Source organism: Anthonomus grandis, chromosome 22 (genome assembly GCF_022605725.1).
Source record: "Anthonomus grandis grandis chromosome 22, icAntGran1.3, whole genome shotgun sequence".
NCBI classification, from domain to species: domain Eukaryota; kingdom Metazoa; phylum Arthropoda; class Insecta; order Coleoptera; family Curculionidae; genus Anthonomus; species Anthonomus grandis.
This window is the reverse complement of record NC_065567.1, coordinates 6,958,736-6,982,361: the sequence shown is the minus strand read 5'-3', so window position 1 is coordinate 6,982,361 and position 23,626 is coordinate 6,958,736. Positions and strand designations below refer to the sequence as shown.

The window sequence follows — 23,626 nt, the reverse complement described above, 5'->3', positions numbered from 1 at the left end:
TAGGTCAGGTTTAAAGTACTTGCAGGTCCAAACGATCGCCAGCAATTCTTTTTCGATGGTAGAATAACGAGTTTCAGTGTCGTTTAATGTCATGATATAAATTATCTTAAGAAAGAACTGCGCCTATTGCAAAATTGCTTGCGCTTTGGAGAGTTTATTAAAAGTTGTTTACAATGATTGAATGAAATTCGGGGGGAATTATTTTTTTTATCCTTTTTAAGCCAAGTCGTCATAGGCTTGGTAATTTCTGCAAAATCCTTTATAATTTTTTAAACCTGCGGTAATAACCCAAGAGTCCGAACAATGATATCAAGGCTTTTGGAGATTTTAGCAACGGCAATTTTTGATCGCATAAATTTTATCGGGATTTAGTTTTACTCTTTCGGTGGTCACAACATGTCCTAGATATTGAACTTCCCGTTTTAGAAACTCGGATTTATACAATTCGATTGACGCAGCTAGTTGAAGCGTTTTTAAGCCTAAATAACAATCTTCTGAACTCATAATGACCATTTTCAGTTGAAAAAGCTGTTTTGGGTAAGTCTTCGCGTTCCATTTCGATTTGGCGCCAAACCATTAGCTAAACCAAGGGTGGTGAAATATTGGCTTTTGTCTAGCTTGTCGAGAATATCAGAAATTTGTGGAAGAGGGTACTTATTATCTATTGTATGCTAATCGAGTTTACGAATTCTACAACAAGGCGCCATTTGTGTTTTGCAGATGCGTCTTTTTTTTTAGAACAATCCAAATGGTGCTGGCCGAAGGACTAGAAGAATTTTGAATAATGTGTTGTTCGAGGATATGGAATGCTTGTTGTTTTACACTTGATTCTTGTGAACTTCCGGATACCGATAGCTTTTAGTAAATACGGGGTTTTGATTCATTTAATTTCATGTCTTATTTTATTTATGAAAGTTTAAAGGTATTTTATAACCATAAAATATATTTATATTGGTGACACTGATTTGATATGATACTTTTTCAACTTACTGAATTTCTTTTTTTCCTACTCAATCCTGCCTTACTGCTACTTTCGTTTTTTTCGTATTTCCTTGAAAGAGGAAATTGAAACACATTTTTTTCGAAATTTCTATTTTTAAAACATCAACCGGTCTTCGCCATTCCGGAATCTTCGCGGCGACGCCAGCAGGAACGCGAGGATTCCGGAACGTTTTAGTGTGTACGTATAAAATAAATCAGTTAACTCTTTTTGTACATCCAGTATTTTAATTCACACCTTAACAAATGGTAGAAACGCTACAATACAAAACCCTTTTATATACATATTTTAAATAATTTATAATCTATTTGAAAAGAACTAAGCTCTTTTTGTAATTTGTAGGGGAATATATGCAACAAGACAATCAAGCACCTTTGGCCAGATTTCGTCAGAAGTATTTCCAGTAAACTCGTGTAGAATGCCTTTTCTTCTATAAAATTCTATTACAGGTTTTGTCATTTGATCATAGAGTTCTAATCGTTTTTTTATTACTTCTGGCTTGTCATCATCCCTTTGTACGAGTGGTTCACCTGTTACGTCATCTTTACCCTAAAAATATCAAATCAAATCAAATATGCTTTATTATCAAAAAATTTTGTAGACAAAGCTATACATAAAAAGCAAAACACACAAATATAGAAACCAAATAAATCACGAATGTACACAATTTCTGTCTAATATTTATTATTTATTAATTTATAATACAGAATTGAGCGAATTGGGTGCTTCTTTATGCGGTAACATGGGTGTCACCTACCAGTATTACCCATAATGTTTTTAGTGACAAATGGATTAATATCAGGTTATGATAAACCTATCCTATCCAAAATATGCAGGACTTTGTAAGAACAAATAGAGAAAAATGTAACTGAATCAGAAAAACAGAAGGTACTAATCTTCTTCAACCAACTGACTATACCGAACTAACTATAAACGATTACTATAACGAGTATTTGGAATATATAAAGACTATATGTATCCCAAGACAATAAAAAAACGGCAACCGCGAAGAAAATTCAGCATGCTTGCAAATTAAACCCGCCCGTTTTCTAAGTAGTCCTGGAAGCCAAAGAAAAAGAAGTTTATCAGCGTGATAGGTAAGAAGAGGTTGAAACTTGACTGAATTTTTGTAAATTTGGATCCTATGGAAACATGCTAAAAAAGATAAAACCGCCGCTTTAAAGAACTTTACCTTTGTTACTGCTTTAGGCCTTAAGCAGGCCTGCAATTCTTCTGTGGGAAATACAGCACTTTACGTTACGCTCGCACTAACATGTTCGATAATTACACTACTGTGGAATTGTTGTCTTGAAATCTCCCAAAAAGATTTTAAGAAGAAATTTAGAACAAACTTTAAAGGCTATTTATTGCACAGCGAGATTACACAGATAAAGATTTGTACAAAATTTAATATTAAGTGGGGATTTGTAGTAAAAAATACTAATAAAAATGCTCTATTTTCTGAGTAATCCCGAGAAATAATGCTATTAGAATTATCTACATTTTAAGAGCGAAATTTATCAAAAATATAGGGTGTCCGAGACCACACCCTGAAAATCTTGAAAAATAAATTGTTTGGCCAAAAACGACCGTACATGTAAAATTTAATATTGAGTGGGACATTTATTGACAGAAATTGCATTTGCCAATTTTTTTAATGGGAATAGGACTCAAGTGATACCTTGAATGAAAGGTAATTTTATTCTCTACATAGCCCTATTTTTATTTTTTTATTTTATCAATTCGTTCTGTATGAATATAAGTTTGAATAAACGTGGCTGACATTCTTCAAAAGTTTAAATCTTTCAATTTTGTTGCTTGAATAAATTTAATTTTTGTAATTATCTAGGTGTTAAAATTAGACGACAAAATATGTGTTAATAGTGGCAATAATCGTTTTGTTGAAGTAAGCAATAACAGTAGCACGAAGTTATTTGTTTAATCTAATACTCGTGATTTTGATAGTATTGATAACAATGGTTTATATGCTTCAAGAAAGAATTGAGTAGGCGGGTCTTTATTATCAACAAAATAAGTCTCCTAGAGCAGCAGCACGTGCTTTTAATAGCATCCTGTAAAAGTAATCATCCATGTAATAGATTTAATAAGAAAATTTCAACAAATAGAGTCAGTACAAAACAGAAAAATTAATTTCAACATCCAGTGAGAAATTGCAGTGTTGGTCATGTTGAGGAGGAACCTAATACATCTGCCCGAAAAATTGCTACCGCATCTGGCGTGTGCAAAACTACCGTTCACAAAATTTTAAAATTACACGAATATCATGCTTACAAAAGCAAACTAGTACATGAGCTAAATAAAGATGATTTTGATCATCACTTTTAAAGAAATTAAATGAAAGCTCTGGTGGGTGAGGGAATGACGTCAGAGAAACGCAATTTATGTCCATAAATGTTCCCCTCAATATTAAATTTGACTTGTTTGGTCGTTTTTGGCTAAACAATTTATTTTTCAAGATTTTTCAGGGTGGACCGTTTTGTCACACCCGGTATGTAAATAATGTGTATAACTTATAAAATACCCCGTATAAAAAGTTTCTTTGACAAAAAAATTCACCTCATATTTTCATTTCTTGATTTATGTTTTTATGCATGCAAAATTTTAAAATTTGTATGGAAGAAGAAATGTGTGGTCTATGATGTATGCTAGTGGTGGAATCTACACAAATTAGTTTACAGATTAATCATGTTCGTTGGAAGGCTTTATATTCGGTTAATATATTTAAATCGATATTGGTATCTCCTATAAAAAATAATGCCTTTATTATCATTAACATATGAGGGGAGAGATATACTGCCATCCGGCAAAACTAACATCGAGCAATTTCTTTGCTGCTTCAATCGCTTGCATCAATTTTTTTCTTTCCTCATGGGTTCCCCCAATTACTAACTCTTTGTGATTGATTTTAAATTTTATACAACTTTTATAAGACAGTGTTGCAGTACAAAAATGGTGCACTTTGAATAAATTGGTTAAAATGATATTAAGCGTTAAATTATATCAATAAGACAAAAAAATGCCTATTACTTTTGGATATAAAATAAATAATATTAAAATATGTAGAACTTGTAGTACTAAAATTTACTAATACTTGATCTACATGTAAAAAATATTATCACTGATGTCGTGAAGATATTGGGTCTAGTTAAACTAAATGAATAATATTAAAATAAACATTATAACAACATCTAATGTTGACCGTAATAAATGTATCGTCAGAGCCCGCCGAGTCTCAAGTGCCCGCGTTTCTCTCCCGTCCCACGGTTCTTCATTTTTCGTTCAGTCAGCTTAATCCTTGAGTCGGCATAATGCCATCAATAGAGCGATTGATAACACTTTCTACACTAACTTCTAAATTTTTAAAGATATAATCTTCTCCCGAAGATGCTAACATCGATAGCGAAACACGTGTCGAGAGAAAAATAAAAAGTTTTGGTTTAGTGGTAAAACTGTGTCGTAATTTTAGTGTCACACCAAAGGTTCCAACCATAGCACTATTTTTAACAACTGACTCGTAGTACATTGAAATAAGCATTGGGTATAAATAGACACTTTTAAGGAACGTAAAGAGAAGATATTATATAAAAAATTGCCTTACAATAAAATGGAGATTTTTAGATAGTCTAGGATAATAACAAAATAGCCTAATGGTTAACTCTAACTACACTACGGCAATCTTTGAAGCAAGTTACCATTTACATATAGTTACGGATCTCTCGTATTTTTCTAGAGCAATAACAAAAGATGATAGTCACTCTCGTTTTGAGGATTTAACATTAGAAATTGGGGGACTCTGAGGACATTACATTAGAAGCAATAAGACATAAGAATATATGAAATTTTCCGTATTTTTCCATGGTTTAATTTTTTTCCATTAGCAGAATATTAGATCCTGCGATAAAGATGCTTATCTCGAACTTATTTTCTGTCTCTGTATATTTAAGGGGTTAAACAGTTAGGTTACTACTTACACGTATTTTGGGTGGGTTAAAACTCGCTGAACCTTGATTATAAACTCTCCCACTAGGCAAATGCACCCATCTATCCTTTATCCTATCGATTATAACCGAATATGGAACAACCAAATTGAGGGCTATATCTAATTTGTGTATTTCCCATAGGGCTTGTGCTTGAGCTTCAGTTCTTGGAAAGCCTAAAAATAAAAAGTGAATTTTAGTTCTGGTTTTAACATTTGTTTATTAACAGACTGCCATCAAATTTAAAAAATTTAAAAATTTCTATTAACAAAATAGATATATTTTACTTTTTTTATATGAATATCATAAATTTAAATCCCTTTACCGCTTATAACAATAATTTAATTTAAAATTAATATTATTTAGAGAGCCGCTGAATGTAATGCCCTGTGAGGTTAATTGTTCCGTCTTTACGATAGATATGTTATATATTAAAAACTCGGATTTCACTTAAAAAACGTTTATTTATAAAAATGATGATAACTATTAATTAAAAATCAAAACTTAAATGGACATAGATTAATTTTGCAACATAAAACTAAATTATTTGGTTTATTAAATTTATACACGATGGAAGAATCAGGCCAGTGATGAAATACTAGATGTTTTCAACTCCCAGAAGTGCTGAATCGTGTTTTTGCGAAGTAACACACGCAGGTGGTTTTGTATTTACATATAAAAGAAGCAGATATTGGGGATATTAGAAGTCATGTTAATTAGTCATATTATTCAAATCAGTGGCGGTTCGTGGCTTTAATTTGGAGGTACAAGTAAGTAAATAGTAATATGAAATGAAGGATAAAAAAGGGACGGCGGCGGCGTAGGCGATCCGCCGGAGGGTAAAAAACCACAGTCATTAAGAAAAACATTTTTGCAACATTCGTATCCTCCTAAAACTTAAGGCTTCGCCGAGTAGAATTCACCTGTTTGAAACATCCTATTATCAAGCCGGGTGAAACCGCAATGTAGAAAGTGAAAATATTTAGAGAACAAAAACAAAAACTCAAAAACAAAATCTAACATTTAATCTATATTTTGTACAAGTTTTTTTTTATTGAAAGCATAGCAAGAGTATTAAATCTATCCCGAGCCATCGTCGTTCTTAACACAAAATTCTTTTTAATGTTGAAAAATCTAAATGTCGCAGTATTCTTTTAAAATTAGTCAATTAGAGGCAAGAAATTCTGTTCTCGTTTAATCATTTGATCATTATTTTCATTGTTAGTTTGTTGAAATACTAAATAAATGTTATGATTTCGAATTTCCTGTACGTGTTTTTCAAAATTTATTCCATACTTATTATATTACATTCAGCATACTACCGTTTATTTTATTTGTAAATCGGCCGTAGGACGATCTAACTTTTTAGTTTCAACTTTTTCTTCAAAGAATGGTGGCCTATTTTCTAAAATATATTTAATAGTATTCATTATTAATATTATTAATATTAAAAAAAAAGTTCAGCCGAAACGACGACACGAGCTCCACAATGAAAAACTATTTAGAACTCCGAAAGGTTGCAAACATTTGAGATCGCAGCAAATGCATGACGCTGCACATTGGTATGGCAGCCACAGATCTACTTAAGATACATTAATTTCCGCACCCATGCGGGCCAATAAAATCTCGGATCGCCTTCGGATTTTGTCGGTGGGCATCGTCGAAATAATCGGCGGGACTGTTGATGTGGTTTGCTAACCTCACTTTCAATTTTCAGCTTTGAGTTTTTGAACCGTTTTGTTGTTTATTTACAATTTGTGTGACCGAGATATTATTATATTACTTATATTATCTTGTTGCCTTATAAATTCAAAACACCACTTTATGTATTAATTCGATATTTGTTATTCCTGCTTATGAAAGTAGGTTATAATGTACTGGGTTTACAAAAATATTATAATTTCATTGAACTTTGTAAAAATGTATTATATTTTATATGTAGTTTTTATTATGCTAAATAAAGATTATTATTATTATTATTATTAATATATTTACATTAATTTACTACACCTTTATTTGGTGAACATGGATATAAACACGTAAGTGCTTTTAAAATTAAGTACCTTTGTGAAATTTTAATTTACAGTACATATTTTTTTAGGGATCATAAATTAATATGTGAAGATTGTGGAAAGTAGTTTTCTTCTACTTCAGCATTGTATCGGCATATGAGGGATATACATAATAAAAAACAGAGTGAAAAAGAGAGCAAACAACTTTGGCTGGACAAAGAGAAGTTTACATCCTACGATTCTTTAATAAGACACTTTCATAGTATTCATAATATACATATTAAAGAATCTATTTTAAATTTTAGTAGATGGTAGGTATGTATTTGCTTAATAATTATTAAAATAAGAGATTTATATGACATTTTTTCAGGAGTGATTTGAGTAAGATTTTTTGAAACCCACATAGAACACAGTGATGAAAAAAGCAAAGCGATTTTAGAAATTTTATGCCGACCCGGTATGGCGACGCTGCAGATTCGGTTGTTTTATAAAAATGTATAGGCAGTCGGACCGCGATCAGTTTGACGCCAACATATTTTGTTAAATTTGTTAATTAATATACCAGTTTATTGAAAATAGTGTGTTTTTCTGGAAATAAATTAAATCTTACATCAGAAGTGGGATACCTTCTTTTTGTGCTAAAAATCGAAGGAAGAACCTTAGTTTTGGTGTAATTTTCAGACTAAAACAAAAATGGCGGGAAGTGAAAATCGCGATGTGAATACGGGCAATACGGGTAACGGTAGTGGCAGTGAGGAAGAACTAGTGACAAAACAAAGTGAATTGTCTGTAAATGAGAAAATGTTGTTCGAGTTGCAGCAAAAATCTAATACAAAAATTCAAAACCGAATGATGGAAGTTTTGTCTACGATGGCAGCCAACGCCCAGGCGTCCACTAGCAGCATATGTGCAAATATTATGCAAGTTCCAACTACTCAAGCACAAGCACCATCTGTTGTAATATCGGAGGTTCATCATACTGCTACATCAGCACAAATACGTTTATCGAGTTTCGACCCAGATGACTCTCCTTTCAGCATTAATGAGTGGATGGATGATGTTAGCCGAATAAAAACAGAACTTGGGATATCAGACACTTTGATTGTGCTAAAAGCTGGGGATGCTCTTCGGGGCCGTGTATCTCGTTTCTATAAACACTGGAAACCTCTTGTGCGAGATTGGGCGTCATTTCGCCATGATTTTGAAATTGCGCTCCCAGAACAAGGTACACCAGCTACCAGGGTACGCGTTTGCCTTTCTATTGTGAGTTCCGATTTTTTGTCGTTAGTAGAATACGGCAACGCGAAACTCGCGTCGATTTAGCGATTTTTTCCCAACTTTCCTTGGAATATTGTGCTCTCGTTGTCTCGTTGAATTTGATATTCGGAATATGGAAGTTCGAAACAGAATTTGTGTGCAAGCACCAGATTGTGAAGCAGAGCTGTTAAAACTTTTAGCTATATGTGATGCACGCAAAATGTGTGAAGGTCTAAACATATCGCACACAGCCGTCGTACAGCCTGAGAATTAATTCAAAACTATCCAAGTGCCTGAAATGAGATAAATTTTATTTTAGTAAAAGCAAAATTAATAAGATCATGTAATAAAAGTATTTTCGATCATTTGCTGAAAATAAACAATTTCTTGTAAGACTCTGTTTATTTTCTAAAGAATTGAAATATTTTTCTTAGTCATTAAGATGAAATTTGTCGGTCTGACCGAAAAGAGGTCCAGGATATTTACAAAACTAAAGCTAGCTCAGTGGTACCGTAAGTAACCAAATACGGTTTACACTTAGCGTTTCCCCTCGGGAATTATTTTTATGGGTTTATAATATTTGGTTTATAAAATTCATTTGAGTTTTGGTCACTAAAGAGTGAAGTTATTTAATAAAAACAATAAAGGGTGTTGCGACGTGAAATAAGCTGTGTTGGTTTGGTGTAGTGTTTTACTACAAGAAAGGGGTGAGTGTTATCACAGAGCATGCTTATTTCTATCTTATTGATTACACCGATATTTTACCTTTTTAATTAAAAATTTGATTAATGACATATTTTAATGACCGATTGTTGTTTGCCTTGCTTGTGTTGTTGTGACGATTATTTATTGTTTCTTGTTAAGATACTGAGCTGGTCTGGGACCATTGCACCCCTCAGTACAAAGTGTGTTATCGTCAAGTGGTCTAGATCGGAGATTGCTGTCTCAATCTCATGTTTTATGATAATGTTTTTGGTAGCATTTTGGCTACGGTTTGTGAGTAATGTAGTGCTCACGTTTTGGCATATTGAACGATTGTATATCATTCAATATCAGTACGTTGTCGTTACTGGGACATTTAACAATCGGATAAAAATAATAAATTGGTGAATAATGAATTTTGGGATATTTAAGTTAAGTGGTTAAATGTTGGTGAACATGAATTAAATGGTTATCGTAAAAGTAAAATCACTGAGCAAGTTTAAAACATATTAATTCATATTATTCATATTAATGAGTTTTGCTTAACTTCTTTTTATTATTAATTAATTTTACGGGAATAAGTGAGCTCAGGTTACTTTTATTATTTCAGGTCTACACGTCACCATCTCTACTTTGGAGTCGCCCAAGCGCCCAGTTGTTTTACAAGGTGTTTATTCTATTTTTATGATTTATTTTGATTATTTTGGACTATTTTGAATTTATTTAACGTATTAAAAATTATAAAATTATTTAAATGATGCTCACAGGTTTTAATTATTATATTCTTTACGTAAGTAAAGTGTTCCGTATGTTTATTTTTCTCAAATACTATAAGTCCTCTTATAATCAGATTGAAATACGCGCCTTAATTATCTGAGCCAATCACAGACAAAGCGCCATGACTAGCCCGCATGGGCGCGGAAATTAATATATCTACTTCCCGTACTATTGGCCGACGTGCTCGCGTGACATCATATTGGGCGCATTCGATTCGAGACCTTGTGGAAGTAAACTTTAGCTACCACCAAAATACTCATTATTTTACTCTTGCCTAAATCCTCAAAATTATTTTCCGATAAATCTCGCTGCAGGCGGATCCGGCAGCCGGTTTAGGCTTGGATGGGAGGTTAATTATGGAGGTTACGAAGGGGTTTATTAGTTTAACATGTTTATTTTTATTTTAAGTGAATTTAATATTTTTATTTTAATAAAAAAAATAGAGTGGTTCGTGCCCCTATGCTCTCTGGCAGCAGCCGCTGCTGATTTTCAATTTTTGTTGATCTTTGATCTTTTATAACAGTTTTTTTTTTAAGTTTTCTTTCAGAAATTTACGATCACAAATTATTCGAAGCAGACCATGGTGAGAAATAAAGTTCATAAAACATTCTATAATGCTGGGGCCAGTTAACTTTTTAAGAGTATATGCTTCTCTATATCTGGAAAATATATCAATTATTGTTAAAAATATTTCATTATATATTTTAAATGGATCAGTATGAATTTGTTCAAGCGTTAACATATCATTCAATATCCTCAACCATTTTAGGCCAATAAGACTATAATACTTAAAGCGGATGTCATAATTGAATTTAATTAAAGAGCGAGATCGAGTATATAGATATGGGTAAAAATGGTAATAACATAAATATAAAAAACCAATTTCGAAACTTAAAAAATAGAATTAGTAATTAAATTAAATTATTTACAAATATGCATTTTCGAAAGAAATGGGCTAACGCAGGCTCCGATACAAAAAAACAGTGGTCTGTGATAAATAATTTATTAAACAGAAAAAAAACAAAGTCAAATAGAATTAAGGAGTTAAATATAAACAATAATATAGTTTCGGATTTTCACGAAATTGGAAACTGTTTTCATCACCATTTTGCTAGTATAGGTAAACAAATTGTTGAGGAGGTTTACACGGAATCGTAAAACATTCCACACAATATTCGTAACACTTTCAATTTTAATGAAATTGGTTGTGCAAATAGTTTATATTTAGAAGTAGTTACCGATAAGGAAATCTTAGATATAGTACATAGTTTAAAACGCAATTCTGCCCCTGGAGATGATCAGGTTACAGTTAATAATCTTTGCATTTTGGGTCCTAGTTTGATTATAATTCTTACAAAACGAGTTAACAATGTTTTTGTTTCTGGAGTTTTTCCTGATGAGTTAAAATACACTAAAATTATGCCTATTTTTAAGCCGGGTTCTCAAGACTCTATGGGTAATTATAGACTAATTAGTTTGATAAGTATCTTTTCGAAAATAATAGAACGGGTCCTAAAGGGCGAATGTTGGGATTTATAATTAAATAGGTGCACATAGATAAATTTCAGTATGGGTTCCTAAAAAATAGTTACACGCTAAGTGTTACGATGGATTTTGTAAATGATATAAGTAACCAATTGGAAAATAAAAAACTGGTAGTGGCTGTATTTATTGATTTAAAAAAGGCTTTTGACGTGTTAGCTGGAATGTGCTTTTAGAAAAATTACATAATATGGGATTTAGAGAGCCGGTTTATAATATTCTAAAATCTTATTTATATAACAGACCACAAGCTGTGATCAGTTGGTCAGTAGCATTGAGTTGAGCGAGTGTGGAGTTCCACAGGGTTCGGTTCTTGGGCCACTGTTGTACTCACTTTATGTGTTCAGTCTTAGGGGTGCTGGTTTGACTGGTCGATATTTTACATTGGGGCTTATTATAGCTGAAAACTTGAATTGGAGGGAACACATAATGCATGTAACTAGTAAAATTCTTCCAATGCTAGCCGCAGTTCGAGACTTTTACATTTAAGAGCAAGGTGTATATTTACAATTCCTTTTTCCCATCGCATTTCAGATATATTCTCCCTTTGTGGGGTTCATGTGGTTAGGTATAGTTCAATAGAATGCAGATATTGCAAAATAGGATTCTGAAGGTGTTCTTTAAAATTGATTGGCGCACAAATACTGATATAGGAGCTATATAGGAGATATATATATATATATATATTTTAATGCTAAAAAAATTATTTATATTTGAACAGGGTAAATATGTATATGCGCACCGGAATCGAATAAAAATTTTAAATTTGTGGCCGATTTATTTGCTAGTAGAGTCAGACTCCTTATCATGAAAGCAAAACCCTTTTCACTATCTGGTTCAGTACAAATTATTCAAAAAGTAAGGTCGCGAAATCCTTTTTCCTGATTTTTCTCGTGAAAATAACAGTCACTGATTAAATAATTTTTACGACCACAATGTTTACCGTTAATATTTTAGAGGTATATATTTTAGAGACCTATACACTGTATATCCCATACAAAAAGGAGAAAAGAAACGTATGATATTATATTTATTTGAGGTGGTTTTAATACACAAAGATGGCAAACATTTAGTTGGCTATCAACCAATGAAATATTGGATACCCAAAAAAAATAAAATTATTGCACGTGACGTTATTTTTCATGAAACAAACTTCGAAACGTTAATATCATTACTTGAAGGAGTTAAAACATTGTGACTAGAACTTAATAAACACATTCAGTGTACAAACGCCATACCCAAAGAATTTATTTATTGTTTACTTATTGATGTTTATTAATAAATAAATAAATTCTTTATTAATAAACAATACATGGTCGTTAGTAGATAAACCTATAAATAAAAATATAAAAGATAATTGTAAGTGGATATTCAACATTGAAAAACGATATCTATGGAAATCCACAGGGAGATAAAGCAAGATTAGTATCTCAAAGTTTTAGTCAACAATATATATTAGATTATGATTAAACTTTTGCCCGGTGGGTCGATTCTTGATTGACTGACTTTTTTACTACTTATAATTCTAGCAAATCAATATAATTTATTGTTACATCAAATGAACGTGAAAACATCTTATCTAAACGACATATTAAATCAAGAAGATAAATAAATCCTCATACGGTTTAAAACCGTCAGCAAGATACTGGGTTTGCACGTTTTGATGATGACCAATTTAAAAAAAAATTTAATGAGTCAGCTTAATATAAAAGATATGTAAGCAGATATTTAAAAGCACCCAGTCTATACTACCAAAAACGTTAAGTCACCAGGATGGCCGAGCTAAGCAAATGCGGGACAAAAAGGGGAACTAGGATGGTACTCCATAGTATGAGAGTCGCGTTAAGTTCCCATTACGTCATCTGTAGTTATCGGCCTAATAAACTGTATTATTGAAAAGTAGTGACCTTTATTTAAGGCGTAAACCTCAATCTACCCCCGTGGAGTTTATATCAGAAGTGGGATCGTACGGTGCTCAGTTAAAGTGTAAAAAAACACAGTTAAAAATAAGAATTCAAAAACTAAGTGCGAACGAAGCAGTTTTAAAATGGCAGAAGGTTTTGGTGAAAGTTGTAAACCCTTGTTTAGGAAGGATGATAGTGATAGTTTTGAAGATGAACTATGTGCATCAGGCCCAAAACGTGCAAATGTGCATTGGCAAGAAACTTTAATTAATTTGGTTGTCGCCCAACAAAAACAACTAGCTATGTTGGCATATCAGTTCAAGATGGCGATGTTTGCAAAGTCGACGGAAAATGTCGATGACGAAAGAGCGCGGACTCCTGTCGTCAGATCCGCCGTGCCACATTCCTCATTTCGAATTTCTAGCTTTGACCCCGATAAAAGTGCTTACCCAATAAAAAAGTGTTTACATGACTGCACGAAGCTTAAGCAGGAATTCCACGTAAGCGATATTTTACTGATAGCGAAACCTGGCGACGCATTACGTCATCGAGGCTATCGCGTTTATTGTGATTGAAGGCCTTTTAGTAGAGCCTGAGAACATTTTTGCGAGGATCTTTTTATTGAATTTCCTGATAAAGAGACAGTTGTTGTTTGCACTTTTATGGCAGCTACACTACGTAGCATTGACTGTGAGTCCCTCTGTGATGATGAAAACCAGAAGTTAAGAAGCATTCGTGGATTTTCTGACCAACTGCTATGGGATACCGTACTCAGTATGGTTGAATATGGCCTAAACGTGCTGATAGCGAAACACGTTCTGCAATTAGAATTCAAAAACTAAGGTGCGAACGTGAGCTTTTGAAGCTATTTGGAGTTTGAGGTGATGTTCGCCGTGAAAAAAAGTTGTAGTGGGTTTATTTGGTTCTCGTCGAAATGAGCGCTATGTGAGAGAGCCTACCGCCGAAATAAGACCTCGTCAATCTGCAGAATTTACAGGTACATGTTTTAAATCTGGCCAAATGGGGCATCAACAATATAATTGCAAAATAACTTCCAAGCAGGACGAAATTTTACAAGAGTTTAAGAAAACTATCAAAATTCCAACATACATCCATTGCAAAAAAAATGGGCCACATTGAGGAAAATTGCTGGTACAAAAATGAGAAACAAAAAGCCATTGTCTTAAGAAAATGACGCCAAGTTGTCGAAACACCAATAGCCACAGTATTATGTAATAATAGCGCTCCTTATTATGTATACTGCATTGATAGTGGTGCCGATGTTTGCTTAATAAAATAGCCGATTAACATCACATAGAGTGATGAAATCGAGCGACAAAGTGGGTACGTATGTTGGATTTGGGATTCACGTTGTTTTTGCTATATAGGTGCTTGTGATTTGATTGTTATTTTACCAATGATGGCATTTGACATTTGTTTTGTTGTTGTTCCTGATAGAGTTGTTCATAGTGGCATCGATATTATTATTGGCCTAGATGTTATTTTTCAGCCCTATATATGTGTTAAAAAGGGTGTGGATGAAATTGAACTATATTATCAGCGACCAGACCCTTCTATAGTTTTAACTTTTAGTAGTTTAAGTACGATACAAATACAGCAACTTGGATTGGACCATACTTTAAAGTTGCATTTAAAAACCTTGCTAAATACTTCTAGACATAACTCCCAACCATATTACTACGATCATGTTCCTGTGGTCTATAGTTCTCGTCGCTTGGCTTACCAAGAACGCGCTTAAGTCGCCGACAGAGTGAATGAGCTTTTAAGGAATGGAAACATACTTCGAGTACGCCAGCTGTATGTTTCAAGATTTTGTATTGAATAGTGAAGCACATTTTAATTTAAAAGTAACAAATCTATATTTTGATAATGGGCGAGAATATCTTTTCAATAAATTTAAAAACTATTGTGTTCAAAAGAGATTAGTTACCATTAAACGTACCACATACAGCGCAACAAAATCCTAAGTCCAAAAATCTAATATAAGAGTGGTCTTTTCCGAAAATAGTCAGGAGCACTATACTAGAACTCAACATGATAGCTACTGGCATAATAATATTAGGACTAATATAGTGTTACGTAATCCAGCTTATCATGCCGCAATAGCATTTTAAACACACTAGAAGTTATTAATAAATTTTATGCATTGCTAAAAATAAGGTAAGAATAGAATTCCCCAAGTATTAATCCACTTGAGTTAGGTAATAATAAAGTCTTTGAATTTGTCTATAATAATAAAGAGTTTGAAAATTGTTGCTTGAGAATATCAACTGACAATGCCCTTCATAAAAATCCATATTGGACCCAGGATGGGTTGGGTTGGGTATAAAACTAATATATGCAAAAACAAATACGCATTTTGCCTAAGTCCCATATTTGTATTGAAACCGTAATCGTTGAATGTAAACAAAACGTGGTTTCAGTTTCAGTGCCTCTTTAAATTAAAAAGTTAAGTAAAAAACTTTTTTAAATAGTGAAATCAGAATTTAAGCTAAACTGTAATAGTTTTAATATAATAATTAGATAAAAGATCTAACGAATTTTTGCCGTTTTAACTAGTTTTAACATCGGCGTGGAGTTAGGCAAATTTCTTCCTTAATTATTATAATAAAAAATGGTAAATGCACGCAGTTAGGCAAATTGCTAATATCTGTTACATGGTTACAAAAGCGTAGTTATAGGTTTTTTTTTAAGGGAGGTACTATATTTACACCCCCTCCCCGCCAGAAAAAAGATAGGAAAAAAGCACGCCGCAGGCGCAATTTGGGGGTGTCATGTTCAATTTTTGTTATAGGTATTGCTTTCTGTATTTTCTAAGGGCTAACTAAGCCTGTGCTGTTTTAAACATTAAAGATTGAAAAATTGTGGACAAACCGTTTTGTCTTGTATAATATAGAAAGAAAACATTGGACCACAGCATAAAGAAACCAGCAGTCGCACTCCGCTCGAAAATGTAAGCGAACTAATAGCATCCTTAGCCATGCCGCATGGGGGCAAGAATTTGGGCAATTGCTTCTAGCAGAGAAGTTTTGATAACAAAGGAGAACCTCCATACTCTTTCTTATAAAATTTGTGGGAGGCATTTTGAAAACAAGATGTTTCTAAACGATTTACAAAACAGACTACAAAAAATGCAGTGCCCACTTTATTCGCAGCGCTAGAAGGCTCATCTTCAGATTCAACCAGAAAAATATGCCAAGGTAAAAATTTTGAAAAATATTTACATTGAGTATTTTAAACTAATGTTAAACATTTTCTTCAGATTTAAATGAAGCTTTTTCGCACTCATCCGATGTGAACTCTGTTATAACTTTTTCTCCAACGCTAGAAGACACATCTTCGCATTCAACGAAAAAATTATGTCAAGGTAAAAATGTTGGAAATATTTACATGCGATATTTATAATTAACTTTATACATGTTATTCAATTTTAGATGAAACTTTACCACAATCATCCGATGTAGCTTCTGTAGGTACTTTGTTTCCTGCACTAGAAAGCACATCTTCCCATTCAACCAAAGAATTATGCCAAGGTAAACATTTTGAAAAATATTTACATCCGGTATTTGTAACTAACTTTATTCATTTTATTCAGATTTAGTTAAAACCTTCCCACATTCATCTAATGTGGCTTCTGTTAGTAGATCTTACCTCGTTACTGCGCAATCCCACCAAACTCAATTCAAGAGACAAAAAAGTTTTATTTGTATAATCCACAGAACATAATAAAAATTGCACAAAAGTCAGTGGCGTATATTTTAGTTGTTGTTAAATTTTAACACCCTGTATATTGAGAACGAAGAATTTCTGGACATATGTTTATATGAACTTTTTGTTTTAAAATTACTCAAAAAATGGTTTCTTAAATTTATGGTACATACCTAATTAACTTTCTGCACGTATTCTCCTATATCGTCGTTGTTAGATGTAGAAATGCGATGTTTATTTTTGTTTAAATATTTTGTTAATGTATGAACTTTATTAATATTAAAAAATAAATATTTGTACTATGTAGGTATTTTTATTTTACAAGATAATAATATCTAAAAAAATGTTTAAGTCCGGCTCTAGCCAAGGCAAAAGCCGCGTGGACCGTAGCGAGTGTCAGCGGCATCCCTACTATAAGCAAATATGCCGCGCCTGCGTTAGTACACATGCACCGAACTCGCTTATTCAAGCCAATGTATTTTTACTGAAGTGAGACTGCTGGTTTCTTTATGCTGTGCATTGGACTTCGGGTCCAAATTTAGGCGTTCTGTTTTGTCATTGTATTTAGGTAAAAGTTTGAGCGTTCTTTATTGTCAATTTTTTTACCACTTAAATTAAACTTTTAATTGGACGTTGAGTATTGTAGTCTAGAAAATAAATTACAACTTTTAAAAATCTTATTTTTTCAGAAGGCTACGTTTTTAAATAATTTATTCATATCTTTGTCTTAATTTTCGAAAAATACTTCTTTGTATGTCGGTATTGACTTTAGGACTATAAATTTCGATTTTTTGCAGAATGGATCCGCGGTCCAGAGCATCCAAAATGTTATCCCTTGCTGGCGTAAGCTTAACAACAGAAACTTTAGAGCTAGAACCTTCTACTAACTTTGTGATGGAAATTAATGAGGACGGCGGCGGCGTTCTCACAGAGTTCGGAGCTGCACTAAATGATGATGAATTGCTTAAAATGGCTGATGACGCTGTTAAAAACCTACATGAAAGTTCCGAAAATATGCAAGTTCCAACAATGGATTTTTCTGAGCAACTTCCTAACAGTGGTGATGAATCTTGTGAGGCTCGTTTAGAAAATGTTGAGGGGCAAACAACCAATGATGATGACTCAACTGACCCAAGCTATGATATTCTACAAGAAGAAGAACCTGATTCTTCCGACACTGAAGGCGATAGTGAAGAAAGTGACGGCGTTGTGTCTAGAGATGATGAGGCTGGAGTCCGAGGAAATGAAGAAATAGTTAAAAGTAGAAGCAGAAGAAAGAGTCAGGTAATTCAAAATGACTGGAAGAAAAACTTAAAAGGCAATCAGGGAAAGAATATTTAGGAAAGCGAAAAAATGAAGGACAGTGGGACTACCAGATAGTTAAAAAAAATAAGAGTATGGGAGAGAGGTGTAAATGTGAAAACAAAAGTGGCCTAAATTGCAAAGATTTAACAGAAGAAGATAGAGCTCAAGTTTTTGATCACTTTTGGAAGCTGTCGTGGTCTGAGAAGCAAATCTTTGTTACTACACTGGTTAACAAATGTCCAGCTAAAAGAGCTAGAAACCAAAAACAAGAGGAGCAGTCAAGACGAGTGTATTCATACTCACACTTTCTTAATAAGCAAAGTATCAGGTTAAAGGTCTGCAAAACATCGTTTTGTACACTAGGCATACCAAAAAGAACAGTTGGCTATTGGCTTCTTGAAAAAAATATTGATAGTGCCAAGGATATTGGAGAATAAAAAGAAAATAATCCTAGGCAGGTGAAAATAAACAAACAAAAAGAGGACTTAATTTATTTTTTAAATAGCTTACCGAAGATGGAGTCGCATTATTGTACAAAGTTTACTATGAAGCTTTATTTAGAGCCGGTTTGCACCTCCAAATTAGAACATTATAGGCTGTATAAAAATGAATGGTGTACCAAGAACAACTTGTTACCATTATCTGTTGCATCTTTTACAAACATGATTGAAGATCAAAACATTGCATTATTTTCACCAAAAAAAGATGAATGCGACAAATGTGTAGCCTTTAAGACGGGAAATATCAGCCAAGATATATTTGAAGAACATCAAGTCAAAAAAGAAGAAGCACGAAACGAAAAACAAAAAGTTAAAGAAGCAGAAAGTTGTAGTTAATACACAATGGGTCTGCAATCTGTATTATTATCCTAAAGTCCAATGTATGTCTATATTACAAGACAAAACTGGTTGTCCACAATTTTACAATATTTAATCTTAAAACCAAGGATGGTTATTGCTACATTTGGCACGAGGGACAAGGAGGACTGACAGCCATTTTTAGACAACATTTTTACATCAATCTTGTATAGCTTTGTCAGAAACCACGTAATGCCAGAAAATGAAGCTTTAACCAAAATTATTTTTTAAAGTGATGGTTGCACCTGTCAGAACAGGAATGCATTGCTCTCAAGCGCCCTTTTAAACTTATCACAAGAATGTAAAACAACAATTGAGCAGAAGTACCTTGAAAAGCGGCACACGCAAATGGAATGCGATCCCATGCACTCAAGTATTGAAAGGAAGCTGAAAAGGAAAATTATAAATATCCCTGCTGATTATGTAGAAGTATGTCAATCAGCACGTCTTAATCCAAAACCCTATATTGTCGAGTACCTAGACTATACATTTTTTTTAAATTCTGAGGAAATGCAAGTTCTTAATTCTATAAGACCAGGAAGGACTACAGGTGATGCAGCTGTCACTGACATAAGAGCTGTCTGAGATATATATGGTTTTAGGGGCGTAGCGTTGTTTGAGTCCTATCTATCAAATCGTACTCAGAAGGTTACAGTGTCTGGGCGTTTGTCTGCTTCTAGATCCCTAAAATGCGGCGTTCCCCAGGGTTCAGTGTTGGGACCACTGTTATTTTTACTGTATGTGGATGACTTGAGTTCATTGAAACTGCAGGGCAAGGTGGTTCAGTTTGCTGATGATACCACCATACTATGGAGCCATAAAAATTCAGATTATATTAAGACTTGTATCCTTGAAGACCTTCAGATTTTATCAGGGTGGTGTGCTTCCAACAGGCTCGTGTTTAATGTAACAAAGACGTCTATTATGGGGTTTAAGTGCGATGTTCAGGGTCTGATGTTTGACAAAAATTCCCTCTTGCAGAATAAAGAGTGCTGCAAGTTCCTAGGAATTATCATTGATGGTCGCCTTCGGTTTGGAGATCATATTTTATATTTAGCTGGGAAATTATCTTCTGGATGTTTTGCAGTAAGAATGGCAAAACAAGAGCTGGGAGGGGTGGTTGCACGTTCAGTGTACTTTTCACTTATTGAATCTCATATTCGGTATGGCTTGCCTTTTTGGGGTTTAACCAATAAGGGGCTACATAACATTGTCTTTGTTATTCAAAAAAAAACAGTTAGATACCTGTGTTCTGCTAAGTTAGGAGATTCTTGCAAACCCCTCTTCATTTCTGAAAAAATCCTAACTCTTTTTTCACTCTTTATCTTAGAAACAGCTGCTCTTATTCACAAAATTCCCAAACTACCCTCTGACACTGGCCATTTGACTCGTCGTGTAAATGATGTTCCCCTACCTATTCCTATGTCTTCCCTTACCAAAAACTCATTAAAACAAATTAATTTACATGAGTAAAAAAATGTACAATCATGTTCCTCTATGTATTAGACATATATTGGATATTAAGAAATTTAAAAAAGAATTAAAGACGCTTTTATTGGCTAAGGCATATTATAACCTGGATGACTTTTTTAATGATAGGTTTAGTAGTAATTGATTGTTTTATTTATTTAGTTATCTTTAATTCAAGTATGTTCAAAAAGTTTTGTCTTCTTGTGTTTAATTTTGTTCATTGTTTTGTCAATTTTTGAAATTGTTTTTTTGTTTTGTTTTTTTAGCTTGTAGGATGCTTGTACACAAGATTATTCTTACGTAATATAGCACATTTTCTTTCATTCTCTTTCTTTCTATAGCCCAGATGGTTCCATCTGGTTTAAAATTCACCACTCAGAAGAATGGAAACCTTTGCCATGTTGCTTGAATAAAAATAAAACTGTTTCATCGTATGATACCCTTCACCAACTTTTCAATGCACCTATACCAATTCAAAAGCAAAAATTTCAACATTTAATGGATTTAAAACTGTCTTTAAATAAAGACTATTATGCTTTTTACGATAATTTGTCCCACTTATAAAATGTTAATTATTCTATTACTATTATATACTAATCCCAAATTTAGTTTTTTTTTGTTTAGAATCTTTACTTTACTTTACTTTTCTAATAAACGAAAATGGCCCAAGTCCAAAATTATAATTTAAAAAGAGAAGGCAAATTGCCTATGTCCATTTAAAAATGTAGCAAAAAAAAAAATATATATATATATACCGTAAACAATAACCTTATTAAAAACATGCAATGTTAAAACATAATCAAATTTTATGTTCTTATTAAAATAACAATTGACAAAGTTTTTAGGCTCTCCTGAAAAACTGTTATTTTGTGAGTTAGGCAATGTGCATCTTAGGATGGCGATATAGCTTTACCTAGGCATCCACAGATAAATATGGCTTTTTGCACTTAACATAGGATTTCAAACCCATATAATACATATAGGTTAGAATGCAAAAACACTGTCTATATTTTTAAAACACTAATTAATTACTGAATTTCATTAATATTGAACACCAAAACTTAACACTAACTAAAGGTCATAAATTGATGCAATAGGTAAGTCTAAAGTCATATCATAAGACAAAGTAAAAGTCATAAAATGCTGTGTTTTAATGTACTTTATTAAGTGATAGGGCATCAAAATTAAATCTCTTTTCTTTTTAAACACTACTTTCTAGTAAAAAATGCTCAATTTTATAACTTACCATCAAGGAGCCACCCAGATTTTGTTTGTTTCAAATCTTCACATATAAACTTTATCATAACATCATCGGGTACAAGTTTTCCACCTTTAATGTATTTTTCAGCTTCTAAACCAATTGCTAAAATTACTATGATTAGATAGTTTGTAGAAACAGTGAAATTTCCATACAGGTCCTTTCTTTAATGTTCTGACGAAGCCGATCTCCACTAGAAACATGTTCTAAATTAAATGTATTTACTATTCTTGCTGATATAGTACCCTTTCCTGATCCAGGAGGTCCTAATATTACAGATTTGAAAAATTTTGATGCCATCATTACTAACAATTTTGTATTGGATTTCTCATATGAGGGAGTTTATTACTGAGCAAATTCCACTTCCTTGACTACTGATCTTTGGAATGTTATTGAAAATTAGAGAATAAGAGATTAAGAGATATTTTGAGTGGAAAAAACAAATTAAGGTTAAAAATACTTCTCACAAAATACAGAAATATAGAGAAAGGATGGTTGCATACGAAATGATAGATATTCTTCTGACAAATCTGCTGGCGCCCTCTCGCTTGGCAACGGAAACTGTTAGAACTAACTTGACAGTGACGTACCTAATGGGACCAATCAAAATGGTAGAAAGGCGTAGGTAAATTAAGATGGGAAAATTCAAATTTTATTATTAAATAAATAAATCAATAATTAAATACAAAATAAGATCATTTTGATTAGCTGTTAGCATCAGATATTGATCAGTAAAAAATTAACTCTTCAGCTTTATTTTACATATCTAAATATCTAAATAATTTAATATATTGCAATAATTAGTTAAAAATAGTGTACTACATATCATCAGTTTCAAAGTGGAAATAAAACAATTTAATACATTTATTATTTAATTTTCCTGAAAAATAATTACTTAAAATTATATACAAATTATTCAATAATTTAATTTTATTTTTATTTTATTTTATTTATCAAAAAAAAATAGGATATTAACAGTCCGAAACCCAAAGGAATATCCACAAATTACAAAGTGTTTCAGGTGTACTTAAATAATACAAAATTAAAAAATTAATACAAGAGCAGAAATACAATAAATAATAAGTTTTTGTGTTCTTGTTAATTAGAACAACGATCTCGGATTCTCTTCTCAAACATAGAAAAACTCCTTGCTACATTGGTTCTATACAAACAGAGTGGAAACAAATAAGAATTTCGAAAATTTCGCTAAGGTATATGAAACGGTATTTGAGATATTAGATAACTCGAGTCAATCTGATATATTGTAACATATATCAATTAGAATTATGTAAAAATGTTTAAAAGTATTTTGTTAGCACTGAACTATGCCTGATTAGAGATTTTTGTGCTTTTTCTAATCATCCATCTAAAGACATTACCATTAGGTTAATAATATCTCTATTTTACTAACACAAACATAGATTAAATAGAGGATAATAACATATTATTAATAAAAGTTTTTTTATTAAAATGCAAAAATACAATACATAAAGTATTTATAAGTGAAATACAAAATTATATATGCAAATAACAGCCTAACAAATTCAGTTTTCAGCAGTGCAGATTCTGGTCTTGCAGACAAATAACTAAATAAAGTAATGTTTTCTGATAATATTTAAAACTAACGATATAAGTACTATCATACAGAGTATTATAGATAGTATTCTGTTCTATTAACTATCTTGCAGATTGGCAGCAGTATATTAAAATAGATAATACTTTAAGTGACCCATGTAGAATAAAAATTTGAATTCCACAAGGAACTGTTCTGGGTCCCCTGTTATTTATTTTATATATCAACTCAATTACAAATTT

The 23,626-nt window shown here is 32.5% G+C and overlaps 1 protein-coding gene and 1 long non-coding RNA gene across 3 annotated transcripts; one reads left to right on the top strand and one right to left on the bottom strand.

Annotated features, from left to right (window-relative positions):
- Positions 1 to 1,205: 1,205 nt before the first annotated feature.
- Positions 1,206 to 22,290, bottom strand: LOC126748231 (GTP:AMP phosphotransferase AK3, mitochondrial). The gene is made up of 4 exons (XM_050457321.1): positions 21,967 to 22,290; positions 21,800 to 21,916; positions 4,993 to 5,174; positions 1,206 to 1,549 (listed from the first exon to the last, which is right to left on the bottom strand). Exons 1-4 carry the CDS (start codon positions 22,112 to 22,114, stop codon positions 1,319 to 1,321), a joined length of 678 nt encoding a protein of 225 aa, XP_050313278.1. The 5' UTR covers positions 22,115 to 22,290; the 3' UTR covers positions 1,206 to 1,318.
- On the top strand, positions 12,780 to 17,385 carry LOC126748233 (uncharacterized). 2 transcript variants are annotated; one of them, XR_007664668.1, is made up of 5 exons: positions 12,780 to 15,373; positions 16,110 to 16,413; positions 16,476 to 16,580; positions 16,648 to 16,746; positions 16,809 to 17,385. It is a non-coding gene; the product is annotated as an uncharacterized LOC126748233 (long non-coding RNA). The 2 variants fall into 2 exon arrangements; XR_007664667.1 differs by having other exon boundaries at positions 12,780 to 16,413.
- Positions 22,291 to 23,626: the final 1,336 nt, after the last annotated feature.